Source organism: Pinus tabuliformis, chromosome 7 (genome assembly GCF_031772625.1).
Source record: "Pinus tabuliformis cultivar Carrire ecotype Pingquan chromosome 7, CPIR1, whole genome shotgun sequence".
NCBI classification, from domain to species: domain Eukaryota; kingdom Viridiplantae; phylum Streptophyta; class Pinopsida; order Pinales; family Pinaceae; genus Pinus; species Pinus tabuliformis.
In genome coordinates, this window is record NC_142293.1 from 79,242,962 (window position 1) to 79,259,726 (window position 16,765).

The 16,765-nt window shown below is 39.9% G+C and overlaps 1 protein-coding gene across 2 annotated transcripts in view; it reads right to left on the minus strand.

Annotated features, from left to right (window-relative positions):
• The window catches only part of LOC149245285 (G-protein coupled receptor), a 278,843-nt gene that overhangs the window by 110,246 nt on the left and 151,832 nt on the right, over positions 1–16,765 (minus strand). Inside the window, exons 10-11 of one of the 2 annotated variants that reach the window (XM_089457737.1) lie at positions 6,319–6,412; positions 6,168–6,220 (exon numbers count right to left, since the gene is read on the minus strand). The exons of the other annotated variant lie outside the window; for it this stretch is intronic. Coding sequence (XP_089313863.1) covers positions 6,168–6,220; positions 6,319–6,412 — 147 coding nt within the window. The remainder of the gene's footprint in view (positions 1–6,167; positions 6,221–6,318; positions 6,413–16,765) is intronic. 2 annotated transcript variants of the gene reach the window in all.

Consider the following 16,765-nt stretch of genomic DNA (forward strand, 5'->3'; position numbering starts at 1 on the left):
GGCAGAAAGAATGGGTTAAGTTTGTATTCATGTCTCCATTGCCCGATATCGTGGTTACTCTTGTATCCTAGTCCCATGGGATCTCCTTTACTGGCCATTAGCTTTAGGGTTGGAATTACATGGAAAATCTCGATTTTGGTTGCATGGTCTCGCTTCCCGACACCACCTACATTACTCCCTTTCCACTCATTTGAGCCCCATTCATCCCTTTTCTCGCCCGGGTCCACCTCTATCCATTGGATCCATATAGGGTTAGCTTCCCCCTCCCCTTGTCCACACCTTGGATCAGCCCCGTAATGATGCCTCGGAGGTTGATGCAGCTAAAAAGAAAATAAAAAGCATAATTTGACCACTGTCAACAGGAAATGTACCACAAGATGAAAAAGAATGTCAGGACATACAAATTTATCACGCGGGCAAAATCCGAACATGAGATCTACCCCTTATTCATGGCCATCACCCTGGTTCCTACGGGCCCTAAATGAGCCCCCCCCCCCCCATCATTAAGGAACCCATGACAGTCCCAACCCCTGGTCGGCTATGAACTGCCCCACCTCAAAGGGGGTATCCACTGCTACATATTACACATCATGCTCTCCATCCTCTAGAGCCCCGAGCAATTATAAAGAAAAATCAATCAAAGGAAAAAGACATATGAAGAAGGGTGGAAAAACAAAGGTCGGAGTAACTCATATACCATGATTTGATATTCCTACACTCATATACCCAGGTGTAGGCTTCCCTTGTTATAGCTCCCCAATGTACCTTAACATGTGGTTTGGATGGTTCCCCTAATCCCCAGTCCGTTCCATCATTATATCATTTGTCACCTACCTCTTAAAGGATGTACTATCAATATGCCACCCCCTTTAGAGGTTGAAACCACCCAATAGGGTCCTTTGTTAACCCCCTTTTTCAGCTTGAAGACACTTGTACTTGCCAAAGCCCACTATGGAAGGGCATGCCACCATGAAGTGCCCCATTGATCCCATAACTTGTAAGCATTATTACTTAATTATGCTAATCATTTGTTGTATTGGAAGGTAAGGGGACGCATTGGATCTTATGCAGGATTGCAGGTGGGTCTTCATTTAGGGCTTGGTCTCCCTATACAGGGTCCTAGCTCTCGGGTCACATTGGCATTTGTACGCTGAGCATTGAGAGCCATGGGTCTCCACCATAGCATATATTACTTCATAGATCCCTAGCAGTGTTCATTAATTGCTCGTGTTCCAGCGTTTGGATGAGGATGATGCACCTTGTCCACCATGCCTAGTCGACTCCACAGTTGCACCATACACTTGGCAAATGTTCCGAGATGCCTCCCACTGCAAATAGAGTGTTTATGTCATCACTTTGGACATTGCAGATGGTTTACAGGAATATTTGATCTATTCGGAGACCCATGAGGTTGTCCTTGTGCCCCCACACCCACTTGCAAGCACCACAGGTTCTTTATTGGATAACAAGGGGCCAACCCCTTGTCCACTATGTTTCCAATCATTTTCTTCATGATGGCACCCCTTGAACTTCATCAGGCCTCCTCAAAGGCCCAACGACATCACTTTGTTGATCATTTGACCCTCTTGAGCGGCTTATCTTTACATTATTGAGCTATTTGGTGGGCTTGTCACCAAAGTTTTGTTATCATGCACATTATTTTATTTTAGGGGTTAAATTAAGCCTAATTAGCTAAATCGAATGCATTAGGAAGTGTATAAATAGAAGTGTGATGGAATCATTTGATCATCATCATGTGGATTGGATCATTCTCTCTTCTGAGATTTTCACTATTCTTTTTGGAAGACGAAATTGGTTGGATGGATGAATTTTGATGTTTGGATCTCCTCATTTTTGTCCTGGAGCTTCTATATTGGCATATGATGATGATTTGTTCAATTTTGAATATTTTACTTCAATTTCTCTATTAGCCCAATAGATTAGCAATCACATCAACATGATAGTAAAATGCAAATAGAACATGTTGATTTGGGGTAGCATCGGATGTGCTCTAGCCACAAAATTTGGTGGAGAGCTTGGGGCACATGAGATCTCCAATATCTAGAAAGAGTTTGGGCAGATTCTAAACAGTTCAGGAGATATTAAAATAATTAATATTTTTAATGGAGTCTATAAGCCTAAACTTCGGGAAAATAAAATATTAATGTGTATTAATATGAAACTATGTTAGAATGATCCAAAAGACATGGATCAAGCCAGATCTAATCTTAGCCATTGATTAGGGACTTAATCTCGGCCGTTGATATGTCAACAGAGAAAATATAAGAGGAGGCTTGAGGGTCACTTGGAGAACACACCTGATGATCAGTGATTCTATTCTTTAGAGCGGGGTTTGCTAAGAGAGGTAGAATCAGTGATCGAGAGAGTCGCTGAGGGGCATTGAGTACTGAGAAACAAAGAAGGCAGAGATTGTGCCGGGAGAGCAGCGCAACAACAAAGGAGGGTGACACAGAGCCAACAAAGGGCTCACGTAGGGCCATGCAAACGCAGCCAAGTGTTGTGCAGAGCACCAGAGGGGTCAACACCACTGACGCAGAGGCTCCCAGAGCTGACACAGGGCCTCCTGGGGTTGACGCAGGCCTAAAAAGGCTGACAGAGGGCCAGCGTGAGATAGAGAGGGGCTGACGTAGTCCAGATTGGGCAGACGCTAGGGTTGCAAGAGCAGTTTTGTGCTGAGAAGCTACCGGAAGGGTTTTCTGGGGTTTCAGCCATGAGATTTCTCTCAAACTGTGAGGTATAGCTGCTAAGGAAATTCTCTGTTGGGTAGGCCAGTTTCGGCACCCAGGTTGTACTCTGATATTGCTTAATAAGAGAACCCTCAAATAGTTGCATCGGTTTTCCCACATTGGGTTTTTCCGGGGACATTGATCCAAAAATAATGGTGTCATGTGGTGTGTTTGTTCTTGTTTCTTTTAGTTGTTGATCTGTAATATGTTGAGCATGCACTGGTGTTTATTTTCAGTATTTACTTTGTAAATAAATTGTTAAAAGAAAAATAACAAGTAGATAGGAATAAATCAAAAAAAGTGCATGAAGGGTTTCTAAGCTAAGTAGAGTTAGAAACTTCAACATGGTATCAAAGCCTGATTGTAGATCACAGGAGGACTAAAAGACATTAGTCAAGCGGAGCAATAGCAGCAGAAAACAGTTGTCTCGAGGTGACAAAAGTTGTTTCCAGCAGCGCAGAAGCCAAGGAAGTGTGACGCAAAGCCAGCCAAAGCACGCAGAAGAAGTCGGGAACTGCGCAAAGCCTGAGAGAGGCCAGCTTTACTGACGTAGAGGGCTAGAGGGCTGACACAAGGCATCCCAAGGCTGACGCAGACCCATCGGGGGTGACGCAAAGCCAGCGTGGGGTAGAGAGGGGCTGACGTAGTTCACAGAGAGGCAATCATTGGAGTCTAGAAGGCTACAGGAATATTGCAGAGTGGAGCTGGTGAGGTACTGTAGTTAGAACAGTACCTGACAGAGCAAGGGCCAAAGGAGTTGTTACCGAGGGTTTCTAGCCGAGGAACCCAGATCAGCAGTGCAGTTGTACAAGACAATCAAAGTAGGGGGCATCTCGACAAGTGGCAGGAGGATTTCCAGAAGGGAAATCAAGACTCAGAGAGAGTCTAGAAGAGAACTTCCAGACAGGAAGTACAGACTCAGAGGAGTCGAATAGAGAACTTCCAGGAGGGAAGTAGAGGAGCATCATGGCACTACACGGGGTAAGAGACCAGGATAGACTGGACGGAGCATCGAACTTCATAGTCTAGAAGGCCAAAATCTTATCAGTGCTTGACAGGAATCGTGTTAAGAACTTCACCTTGAAAACAATAGCTATCCCAATCGACCCAAATGAAATTTCTAAGTCTGACACATCAGAAATTCCTATTGCATTATTTGGTTTATTTCACCTACTTGTTTATTCCATTAACAAGTTATTTATACATATAAATATTGAAAATAAACACAAATGCAGCCTTAACTCATACAGATCAACAACTGAAATACTAGACAAACACACAAGGGACACTGTTACTTTTTGGACAATCGTCACTGGAGAAACCCAGTGCGAGAAAACCGGTGCAGTAGTTCTGAGGGTTTTATTATTATGCAGATTTCTTGAGTACAACTAGGGTGCCGAATTGGCTCACCCAACAGAGATTGTTACACGACAATAATAGTAAATACCTGTTCTCGGAGATAGATATTCAGCAACTCTGCCCCACGAAAATCCTTCTGGCGCTTCCTCTTATCTCTACGCCAGCCCTGCTAGCCACAATGTCACTCCTGAACCCTCTGCGTCAGCCTTCTGCCTATCTGCGTCAAATCTCTGGCCTTTTGCATCACCCACGCAAGCCCCTCAGCCTCTGCGCAGTCTCTAGCTGCCTTTGTGTGGTTCCTGATGCCTCTCTGTAGCTCTGGCTGCCTCTATGTCAGCCTCTTTAGTCACTGTGCTGACCCTCAGGCACTATCTCTACCTCTCTGCTATGCACTCACTGCCCCTCGCTGCAACTCTGATCATTGGTTCAATTTCTCTCAGCAAACCCGCTCCAGAAAATCGCACTGACTGATCAACTTGGTGTATCTGCAACTAACCCTCAAGCCTCCTCTTATACTTTTCTATTGAGTCTTCAACGGCCGAGATTAATTCTCTAATCAATGGATAAGATCAGATTTGGCTTGATCCATGTCATTTAGAACCTTTTAACCCAGTTTTATATTAATACCCATTAATATTTCTATTTTCCTAAGTTTAGATTTAGGAACCCATTAAAAATATTAATTATTTTAACATCTCTCTACCCAGGTGGAATTTCCGCAAACCATTTCTGGGTCTTGGAGGTCTCATGTGCTTTAGCCTCTCCACCAATTTTCATGGCTAGAGCACATCCGATGCTATCCCAAATCAACACGAGCAGGACGGAAGAAGCACTACAGGAGGATGTTTCAGTTTTGGATCATCCATGATCTCATGGATGAGCAGAAAGCAAGACACAGTTGCTTTGAGTAGTGTTGAGGTTGAGTATGTTGCGACCTACGAAGTAAGCAGAGAAGCGATCTGGTTAAGGAAGTTGTCATCCGACCTATTCGAAGGACTGATGGACCCTACAGTGATACATTGTGACAACACTAGTTGTATACGATTGTCTGAGGACACAATATTTCATGGAAAGAGAAAGAATATAAATAACAAGTATAACTATATTCAGGAGCCAGTACAAAATGGTATGCTACAGCCACAATATATCTCCACTGATGAGCAGGTAGCTGACATATTGACGAAATCTCTTCCTAACAAGAAGCTTGTGTACTTGAGAGACAAGCTTGGCTTGGTTGATATATCCTCCCTAATATTGGCTTGGTCGCTCGATGATGCTTTGCACCAGGCCTGGTAGATTTTACAACAACAGGCCACAATACAAATCAGTGTCTACAAAAACAAGGATATATTATCTCTCTATATCCAAAAACACAAATGTGGAAATCAGGCCATACTCAATCAAAAAGATGGAAAAAGGAGGAAAACATCTAATCTAGCCTATAAATCAGATCATACCCTAAACTATAAATAACCCCCCCCCATCTCCCCTTCTAACACTTGAGCATGAACAAGAACGTTCTTTCTCACTATTTTAGTGGTTTGGAATTGAATTTCTATGTTTATGTTTCATGTTTTTTTTGTGTATATAGATATATATCAGTCATATAATATCAAAACCATTCAAAAGGATTTCAGATGGGAAAGAAACAAGAATTTAGAAAATAAAACTAAGCATTACATGACTAGCCCAAGTATGTAAAAACCTAACCTCAGCTAGCCTACAAATCAGCTCATACCCTAAACTATAAACAAAACCCTCCCTCCCCCTTCTAACGCTCGAGCACAAAAAGGAACAATCTCTTTGACTACTTTAGTGTTTAGAAATTTGAATCTCTGTGTTTATGTTTCATGATTTTGTAGGTGTATATAGATATATATCAGTCATATAATATCCAAACCATTCAAAAAGAATTAAGATGGGAAAGAACTAGAATTTAGAAAATAAAATCTATCAAGAATTACAAAGCTAGCCGAAGTTTGTAAGAACCAAAGATATTTCAAGGATTTTGTATCCTTATATAGTTGTCTGAATGCAATTTTAAGATGAAATATTCCATACCTATAACCATATTGAGGCTTTTCATAACCCCACTGTGTAATGCCATTATAGACCTACAAGACAAGAACAAGAGTGATTGAGAATTGAAGAAATCAATCTAGGCATGTCTTTCAAAGCATCTACATTACAATAGAAATTTCAAAGTGCGTACCAATTCCCAAGCTCTTGGATGAAATCCTATGGTGAAACCTTGAAATACACGTGAGCTTGGTTGACTGCATGAGAGTGCTAATTCCACAATTGCTCTAACAAACAAAAAAAATCCATCAGCTACATACAAAAATGTACTTAGACACTTGTGCCTAAGACACTTTTACATTTAAAAGATCAAATATACAATACAAAGCTTTTAGCAACAATGAACCTTAAGAATCCAGAAGGCATGCTGTTGGAACAATTATGAATGAAGTAAAATCACAATTGCACAAACAATTGAGCACAATCATGTATCTCACTAATCATGACAATGGTACTCTTGTTCCATGACATTCTCCTCATAACTCAATCAGTTTTTCTCGTTGCATGAACTCTCTCTTCCAAAATATTACCTACTGCAACATTTAGGGTTTATCATTTTGACTTCACAAATTCACAACCCTTCTATCTTATTTTCTACTCTTTCTCTAGTCTAGGTTTTAGATTTTGGTTTCTTGTCTTTTGAAGATGCTCTAGGAACTCCTTATTGTTGTTCTTAATAGTTGTTCAAGTCCCATTTGTTGGAAAACTGATTAGGGCAGCATGAGAGCAATTTTGTTTTGAGTTTTCCTTATCTTGACAATTCCTTCTAATCTTCTTAATTCTTCTTATTATTATTATTATGTTCTTATCATCAAAAATCACAACTATACAAAGATGAACACCAGATGTAGGCTCCAAGCCCAGGGCAAAAACCCCTCCAAGGGGAAAACCCAGAGAGAACTTATCTTCATATAGAATCAAATTAAATGAGACTTCCAAGACCAAAAATGAAACCAAAACTACCATCAAAAACCAAGTCAGCCAGCAAATTAATGAAATCATCCTTCTTCTCAGCAAGACAAACTCTCCAAGGGCAGTAAAACAGTTCTTCTAACTTTTCGTCCTTGCTAAAGCAATCTGCAACATCTTCTGCAGTTTCGGCCTGAGGTAACCCTAGAAATCTTGGCATACTTCGCACATGTGAGTTGTAGCAAAGATATTTCAGAGATCCAAACAGATTAGGGCTTGATTCCTTCTTCGCTAGGATTTTCTAGCCTTCTAGGACCTTCGCATGCCTAATTTCAATTGCAGACCAAATCCAAAGAAGAGTGTTTGATATGTCACAAAAGAGGTCAAATTCTTGCCTTCTTATGTCCTTCTAAGAGGCTCCATAAGCCCTCTCTAGGCCGACTTATGCTGGGCTGGCTGACTTGGTCTTGGGAGCCTATTAGGCTCTCTCAAACATAAAATATTTTTTCTTTCTTTGATACAAGAGCCCAAATGGGACTTTTACAATTTGACAAGAATGCTTGACTCATGACAAACCCTAGGAGCATTCAATGGATGCTTGACCTAATGACAAAATGACTTGAGCATGAAACCCATGCTTTACAAAAATAATTTTCTTTTGTTCTTTACATCATTTTCTTTCTTCTTTTGATAGATCATGACATGAGTCAAATGAAAAATATGAAGACCGAAACTAGTTACATTCTTCAACACCATTGACCTATTTTGGTCCTAGATATGATTTCATTCCATGCCTATTGAGTCTATTACACCCAATGAGTTCACAAGGTCTCGAATAATCTATACTTAGTAAAGGCATTTGTTATCCTCAAGTTATTTTTCTATTCATATATGTTAATTGACACAGCCTTAGACTCTCATACATTTTATTATTGATTCTTATTAATTAAACATTCATTAACAATTTCTAATTGACCATCTGTTTTTTAATGGTAGGTCGAACTCATATTGAGTGATATTCTCAATCCTGATTTCTTTGAAGAATTCCTTTCAAAAAAATACTTTAAATTTGGCATCTCTATCACTAACAATATTTTTTGGTAAACCATGTAATTTGTAAACATTTTTGCATAAAATCTTCACAATTTGTTTAGCAAAGTCGGATTTCCTTACTCTTACAAAGTGTTCATATTTTGCGAGTCTATCAACTACTACGAGGATTTGGTCCTTCCCATTTGACATGGGTGTAGAAAAAATTTACTAGTTGCCAACCCTCCCAGTTTCAAGGTTTTTGCAAGTATGTTTAATGCCTCGCCCCAAACGGTTAGGTCATTTAAAACATTCAATACAAATTAATTTGAAAAATTTATGCTATCTCTACACATTTGACTTTCCAGGTGATATGAAGAAAAATTTCAAGCACAGATGCACACAATTTTTACACAAGGATTTTGGTCTAAAGTGTAGGAAAATGTAACTAGTTTCAGCCTTCATAATTGTCATTTGACTCATGTCATGATGTAATTCTTATGTATCTATCAAAAGGAGAAGAAAAAATGATGTAAAGAACAAAAGAACAATTATTTGTGAAGCATAGGTTTCATGCTTAAGTTATTTGTCACTAGGTCAAGCATTCCTTTAATGCTCTTAGGGTTTACATGAGTCAAAGTGTCCTTGTCATATTGAAAAAGACCCTTTCATGCATTTGTATCAAGAAAAGGAAAATTATTTTATAGAAGTGTCTAGAAGGCTCCCAAGACCAAGTCGGCCAGTAAAGGGGAAGTCGTCCTAGAGAAGGTTATTCGAGCCTCTTGGAAGGATATAAAAAGGTGAAAATTCGACCTCATTAGACATAAAACAAGTATACACATCCTTGGATTCGATCTGCACTTGGAAAAGATAGCGAAAGTCTTGAGAAAACCAAGGAGAAGGCTAGTGAAGAAAGGAAGAAGCCCTACAAAGTTCGGAGGTCTGAAATATGTCTGCTACAGTTTGCACGTGCGAGAAACCTAGGGTTTCTAGGCCTACCTCGGATCTGAAGGTTGCAATAATAGTCATAGATTCTTCTTGGGGAACCGAAAGGCTAGAAGAGCCTTGCTTTTGGAAGAATATTGCTTCACCCCTCTTGTCTTCTTTTGAAGAAGGATGATTGGTGGTTGGCTTGGTTCTTGGTGTTAGTCTTGGGTCTCGGAAGTCTCCTTTAAATTGATTCTATAGGAAGAGAAGTTCCTTTTGGATTTTGTCGTGGTGGGGAGCCTATATCTTGTGTTCATCTTTGTATGGTTATGATATTCATTGCTTCGGCATTTATATGATAAGTACATATGCATAATCAAGAAGAACATTATGTCACAAATAATTGTCAAGTAAGGAAATGTCAAATAAAAAATACTTCCCTAATCAATTTTCCAACATAAAGACCCTGGAAAAACTGCAAAGTGGGGAAGACGAGTGCTAAGGAGGAATTTTATTTTGATCTTTCTTAGGAAATTTACACAGCAATAAATGACCACATTTATACTCATCTCTCCCAGATATTCTGGACATCTGATATAATAGGCTGCCTAGAAAATTATGTCACTAGTTGAACATATCCTTCTTGATTTTTGTACCTCAGTAAGTTGACTCTGCCTTTTGAAATCAAGCCTCAGTTCAGCAGATTTTCCCTAGGTCTGTGTGCCCAATAATCAGGTTCGATCCCACAAAAATCTCACCCACAGTCTAGATTTCTCTCCTAGAAACTCATGCCAAGGTTTCTCTTTCAGCCTGCAAATTCGGGTTCCTGCTTTCAATGAATTTCCCTCCTAGAAACTTGTATATGTCAGCTAGAAAATTGTCTGAATATCTTCTATAGCCAGTCCTTCAATGGAGAAGCCTGTTCTCCTTGAAATAGGTATAGGAACTTTCCTAGAACTGTATGCCTGAGCTTTCCTAGAATTTCGGGCCTCCTTGAGGTTTTATCTCTGTTTTGGTTGGATCTCCCCCTGCAAAATCGTTGTCCTCCTCTAGAAAACACGAGCTCCCCCATAGCTCTCTCTGTTTCACTTCCCCAAAATGCACATTGAAGAATTAATGTATTCTCTTGCCTTTTCTCCCTTTTTGTATTCACTAAGATAGGAAACCCTAAACTGATTCAAAATGGATCCTAAAAACCTCTAAGTCTTTCAATACTTAAACACTATCACAAAGGATAAACCTTCAAGAATGGCGGAAAACACTATCGGACGGGAAAAACATGAAGAAATGGCGAAAATAGAGTCTATCAGAGGCTTAAGCAACATCGCACAGGAGTCGTCGGATCTGGCCGATCAACGGTCCAAATCTAATCGGCATATCACAATCGGAGGTGGCAAGTGGAGTTAATCAGAAGCGGCCTTATGGAAATCGCGATAGCAATCAAGCGCGATTAAACAAGGACCGTCGATCAAGCGTGCAGATCAACGGTCTAGATCTACTCGCGCAATATCGCATCGCTCATATGCATACACAGAAGGACTTAGCCCGTGGTTTGAAGGATTGGCAATATGCAATTGCGATATATCGCATCGCAATATTGCATCACAGCTTTGTAAGGGGTGATGCTAAGAAGGCCAGCGACCATGCGATAATGATGCGCCGATAAGGCCGATCGGTGTAATCAACGATCGGAAGTCAAAAGGGATATGCAACATGCGATATAGCCAAACCCGAAAGGGTTTATGAATGCGATATGATATATTTTGAAGTCCGATATGGAGCAATTTGTCGGGTTTTCCTATGTATTTGGGGTTTTTCGTTATAAACCCAAATACAAAGGAACCCGCGACTAGCGACTTGCGATAGCAATATAAAGGCGGACCCGATGGAGTTTAGGGCGGATTCAATAATATTTCAAGTCCGATAAAAGGCGTTTTGGCGAATTTTTCAGTGTTTCTGTGTATTTCTCTATGTAAACAGAGAAACGACTGTTTTTGGATTTCAAACGCGTCGATGGTCCCTTCCATTTAGAAGCAGGTGCCCACCATACCTGAAGATGTTACAACATGATTGATTAACGCTCAAAGGGGATTTGAGCGGACAAAGCCTGGGAGCCAAAGAGCCCGAAAGGGAAAACAAACAAACAAGTGTTGATAGGCTTAAAAGCCACTCAGTGTCAGAGACAGAGATAGGTAGTGCTGAGACAGAGAGAAAACAGAGACAGAGAGCGAGAGGGAGAGTCTGTGTACTCAGAAAGACTTGAGGGATTCAAGCAAAACCCTGTTGTTTGTTCCTGTTGTGTTGAGACTCAATTTGAGCTCACATTTGTAAAAAACTCTGCTCTTGAAGACATAGTAGAGAGGTCACCATTGAAAGCTGGACCTGGAGACGTAGCCCAAGAGTTTTGGGTGAACTCCTTGATTATTTGTTGTGTTATGTGTGTGTGTCTGTTATGTTTCTCTAACTGCTCATTGTCTATATTATTCGCAATCTTTTCGATCCGTTGCACTAAGTAATATAGGCAAATCCTACACGAGTCCATAATACCTTAATATTAATCTAAGATCTCATTTTCAGATCAAGTGGTATCAGAGCTTTTGGTTTTGGTTTGTTAAGGTTAGACAAGCTTGTGCTGGATTTTTGAATGCTAACTAGGTCAAAGCTCAAACTAGGAGAAGGAGAACTTGTTGAGACTAATCCAGAGATTGGAAGAGTCTATCCTTAGAGGAGAATGGTAGAAGAAACTACATTGGAATCAGAATCTCAGTTCATGGACAGTTTTATGGCCATGCGAGCCATGGTGGAAGAGATGTATCGGGAATTTAAGAAGGGTCGAGGTGAAAGCACTTCAACACCCAAACAAGACAAAGGAGCAGAGGAACCTTCTCTAGTTGCCCCTCTAGAGGGCAAAGGAAAAGGGGAAAGTCTCCTCCCTCATCTCCTCCTCCATCACCTTCATCATCCTCATCTCCTAGCCCTGATAAGAAAAAGAATAAAACTTCTTTTATTAAATTAGATGTAAAGTTTGATTTGCCAATTTATGATGGAGAACTAAATGCAGAAAAGCTAGATAACTGGATAAGACAGATTGATGTATATTGCAGGGTGCAGAACATTGATTCAGAAAGGAGAAAGATTCAGCTAGCTAGCCTTCGACTTGGAGGAACTACACTAGTGTGGTGGGAAGGCAAGACACAAGCTGATCTAAAGAGACATAGTAAAATTCTTTCTACCTGGAATGAATTTGTTTCTGCCATCAAAAAACAATTCTATCCTCTAGCTTATATGCAGCAAGCAATGATGGGTTGGCAAACTCTTCGCCAATTAAAGGGCCAAAGTGTATAAAGTTATACCCAGGAATTTAGAAAAAGAGCTTTAACTCTAGGCATATCTCTAGACTCAGCTGAAACTTTGTTGAAGTATATAGGTGGTCTACATAGCTATTCGAAGCACACCATTCTCATGTTTAATCCCACTAGCCTGGATGATGTATCAGTTCAGGCTACACATCTAGAAGCTAGAGGCAAGAATGTGAACCCAAAGGTTGGGGGATCATCTAAACACTCTGCAAGCAAGAACAAGGAAAAGAAGAAGCTGAAATGGAAGGAGAGGAAGACAAACGTTGTACAGAAGGACAAACCTTCATGCACTCATTGCAAGAAGGACGGACACGATGATGCACACTGTTGGTCTTTGCATCCAGAGCTGAAACCTAAGAAGTTCAGTTGGTAAGAAGAAGACTGTTGCTGCTATTCAGAAAGACTTGGGGTCAGACTCAGGTGATGAAACAACAGTCACAACCACAGGTATAAAAGGTAAAAATTCTGAAGCATCCACAAGTAATTCTGCACAATCTATTGATAATGAAGATAATGAGAGGAAAAGACATGAGCTTTTTCATATTAGAGTCATTTCCAAGCACCAAAAGATTGATACTTTATTTGATAGTGGATCACAAGTAAACTTGATTTCTAAAACAATTGTAAAGAAGTTGGGATTACTAACAACACCTCACAAGAAGCCATATCCATTAGGTTGGGTATGTGATAAAGCAAAGCTACAAGTAACAAGACAATGTAAACTTAGGTTTGCTATTGGGTCAACATTTGTAGATGAGGTTGAGTTAGATATAGTTCCCTTGGATATATGTGGTATTGTTTTGGGAAGTCCTTACTTGTATGATAGGAAAGCCATTTTCTATAGAGCTGAAAATAAGTATCAACTCACTAAAGATGGAATAGAATATATTGTAAGATCTCATAAACTCAAAAATAACTATTCCCTTATAAACTCAGGGCAAATGAAAAGAATTGTGAATTCATGCAAGCAATTTTTACTAATGGTTGTAAAGAAAACGAACCCTGATAAAACCAATGTATTTGAATGTTGTGATACTAAACATAAAGTTGATTTAGTTAAAGTTGTTTCAGAATATGATATCCTATTTCAAGAACCTAAAGGTCTGCCACCCAAAAGGGAAATAGTACATGATATTCATTTGCAGCAAGATGCTCCATTACCTAACATCGAAATGTACAAGTTATCCGCTTTAGAAAATGCAGAGATCAAGAAGCAGGTACAGGAGCTACTCGATAAAGGGTTCATAAGACCAAGCACATCACCATGTGGATCTCCAATCGCACTGGTGAGAAAGAAAGATGGTTCGTGGAGGATGTGAATTGATTATAGAGCACTGAATAAAATAACGATCAAGAATCGTTCTGCTCTTCCTCGTATTGATGATCTATTAGATCAGTTGAAAGAAACAGTTTACTTTACCAAGTTAGACTTGCGTAGTGGCTATCATCAGGTCAGAGTTGCAGAACAAGATGCATGGAAGACTATTTTCAAGACAAAGCAAGGGATGTATGAATGGTTGGTTATGCCTTTTGGCTTAACTAATGCTCCTGCCACTTTCATGAGAGTTATGAATGATGTACTCAGACCTTTTATTGATGATTTTGTAATTGTATATTTAGATGACATTCTTGTTTTCAGTAAAACATGGGAATACCATTTGAAGCATGTAAAACAGACTTTAGATGTTTTAAAAAGAGAAAATCTCTATGTGAATTTGGCAAGACATCTTTAAATTATTTGGGTCATATTGTAGGGGGTGGTGAATTGAAGATAGATCCCTCTAAGGTCGAAGTCATTGTGAACTAGCCTAAACCCAAATCTGCTACAGAAGTTAGGAGTTTCCTAGGAGCAACACAATATTGGAGAAAGTTTATTGCTAACTTTTCTTTGATTGCAGCTCCCTTACATGCTTTAACGGGATTGAACAAGGTGTTTTAGTGGGGAGGCAAACAGCAGAAAGCCTTCGACACCTTAAAAGAAAAAACTAGCATAGCACCAGTACTAGCATTGCCAGATCTTCAACATCCATTTGAGATTGAAACAGATGCCAGTGACTATGCCATGGGAGCAGTGTTGATGCAACACGGTAAACACATATGCTATCATTCTGAGACATTTACTTCTGCAGTAGTTAATTATCCCACATATGATAAAGAATTGTATGCATTAGTACAGAGTGTGAAAAAGTGGAAACATTACCTAATAGGCAAAGAAACAATCATACATACAGATCATCAACCACTTCAATATTTGCACTCACAAACTAAATTACAGCAATCAAGACATTATAGGTGGATGGGTTTTCTACAACAATTTTATCTTGTCATCAGATATAAGAAGGGCATACTCAATAAGGTTGCATATGTGTTATCAAGGCCAATCATAAATGCATCTACTATACTTAAGCATAACTCAGTAATGCATGAAAGTTACATTGAACAATATGCTCAAGATGTAGATTTTAAAGATGTATATGCAACCTTAAGTCATGGCAAGCAAGTAGAAGAATTGGATTATTATGTTAATGACCAACTCTTATATCATTTGGGAAAGTTATGCACTCCACAAACTGAAAGAGTTAACATAATCCGAGAAGCACATACTTCTCTCATATCAAGTCATTTTGGTGTAAGTAAAACAGTTGCGCAGTTGCAAAGGTTCTGTTATTGGCCAAGAATGCATGAAATAGTTTCTAAATATATTAAAGGGTGTACTAAGTGTTCTAAAAGCACGCCCAGTAATAGAAAATTAGGCTTGTACACCCCACTTCCAGTTCCTTCTCGTCCTTGGGAAAGTGTTTCCATGGACTTTGTTGGGGGATTGCCAAAATCTAGAAAAGGTCATGATTATTTGTATGTTATTGTGGATAGGTTCAGCAAAATGTGTATTTTGATACCTTGTAACAAGCAGGTTACAGCTGAACAAACAGCGAAGTTGTTCTTTCAGCATGTATGGATTCATTTTGGGTTACCCACTTCTATTGTATCTAATCGAGATTCCCGATTTGTTGGGAAGTTTTGGTCAAGTCTATGGGATTTGATGGACACCAGATTAAAGAAGAGCACAACATTTCATCCATAAACAGATGGTCAAACAGAGGTGGTCAACAGGACAGTGATCCAGTTGCTCAGAGGCTATTGCAGCAAACATCCCAAGCTTTGGGATGAACATTTGTGTTATGTGCAAAATTCTTACAACCGTGCCAAGCACTATTCTACTCAGAGATCTCCTTTTGAGACATGTTTTGGATTTATACCAAAGTCTCCCTTGGATTTTGTCTTTGGTAAAGACATAACAGTTGATGGACACAGTGATGTGGACAAAGCAACCAAGTTCATTGAACAGATCCAAGAAATTCACCAAGCAGTGCAAGAACAGCTGGAAAGAAGCCAGGCCAAGTACAAGGCAAGGCATGACAAGCATCGAATTGAGCATAGTTTCCAAGTTGGTGATCAAGTCTGGCTGTACATCAGCAAAGACAGAATGCAAGGTGAAGGTAAGAAGCTGAAACCAATAAGGTATGGGCCTTTCAAGATACTTGAGAAAATTGGTGAAAACACTTTTCGCCTTGATTTGCCAGCTTATATGCATATCTATTCAGTCATTAATGCAGAGAACTTGAGACTGTATGAACCTTCATTGATTGAAGATCCCGAAGAGAAAAGTCAGTTGCCTTCTATTGATGATCTATTGCCTGAATATCTCAATGAGTTGCAGGAAGACACAGTTCTAGACAGGAAGGTGAGAACTACGCGCAGAGGGGATGTTGAGTACCTGAGGATCGGACTCAAAGGTTCAAAACCAAGCAGTGCACGATGGATAGAAATTGGGCAAGTAAGGAATCTGTATCCTCACTTGATCGATGCTTAAAAACCAACTTTTGGTGGTCCAAAAGCTTTTCAGTGGGAAGGCGTGATCCAAAATGGATCCTAAAAACCTCCAAATCTTTCAATACTTAAACATTATCGCAAAGAATACCTTCAAGAATGGCGGAAAACACTATCGGGCGGGAAAAACATGAAGAAATGGCGAAAACAGAGTCTATCGAAGGCTTAAGCAATATTGCATAGGAGTCGTCGGATCTGGCCGATCAACGGCCCAGATCTAATCGGCATATCGCAATCGGAGGTGGTAAGCACAGTTAATCAGAAGCGGCCTTATGGAAATCACGATAGTGATCAAGTGCGATTAAACAAGGACTGTCGATCAAGCGCGCAGATCAACGGTCCAGATCTACTCGCGCAATATCGCATCGCTCATATGCATACACAAAAGGACTTAGCCCGCGGTTTAAAGGATTGGCGAAATGCAATTGCGATATATCGCATCGCAATATCGCATCGCAGCTTTGTAAG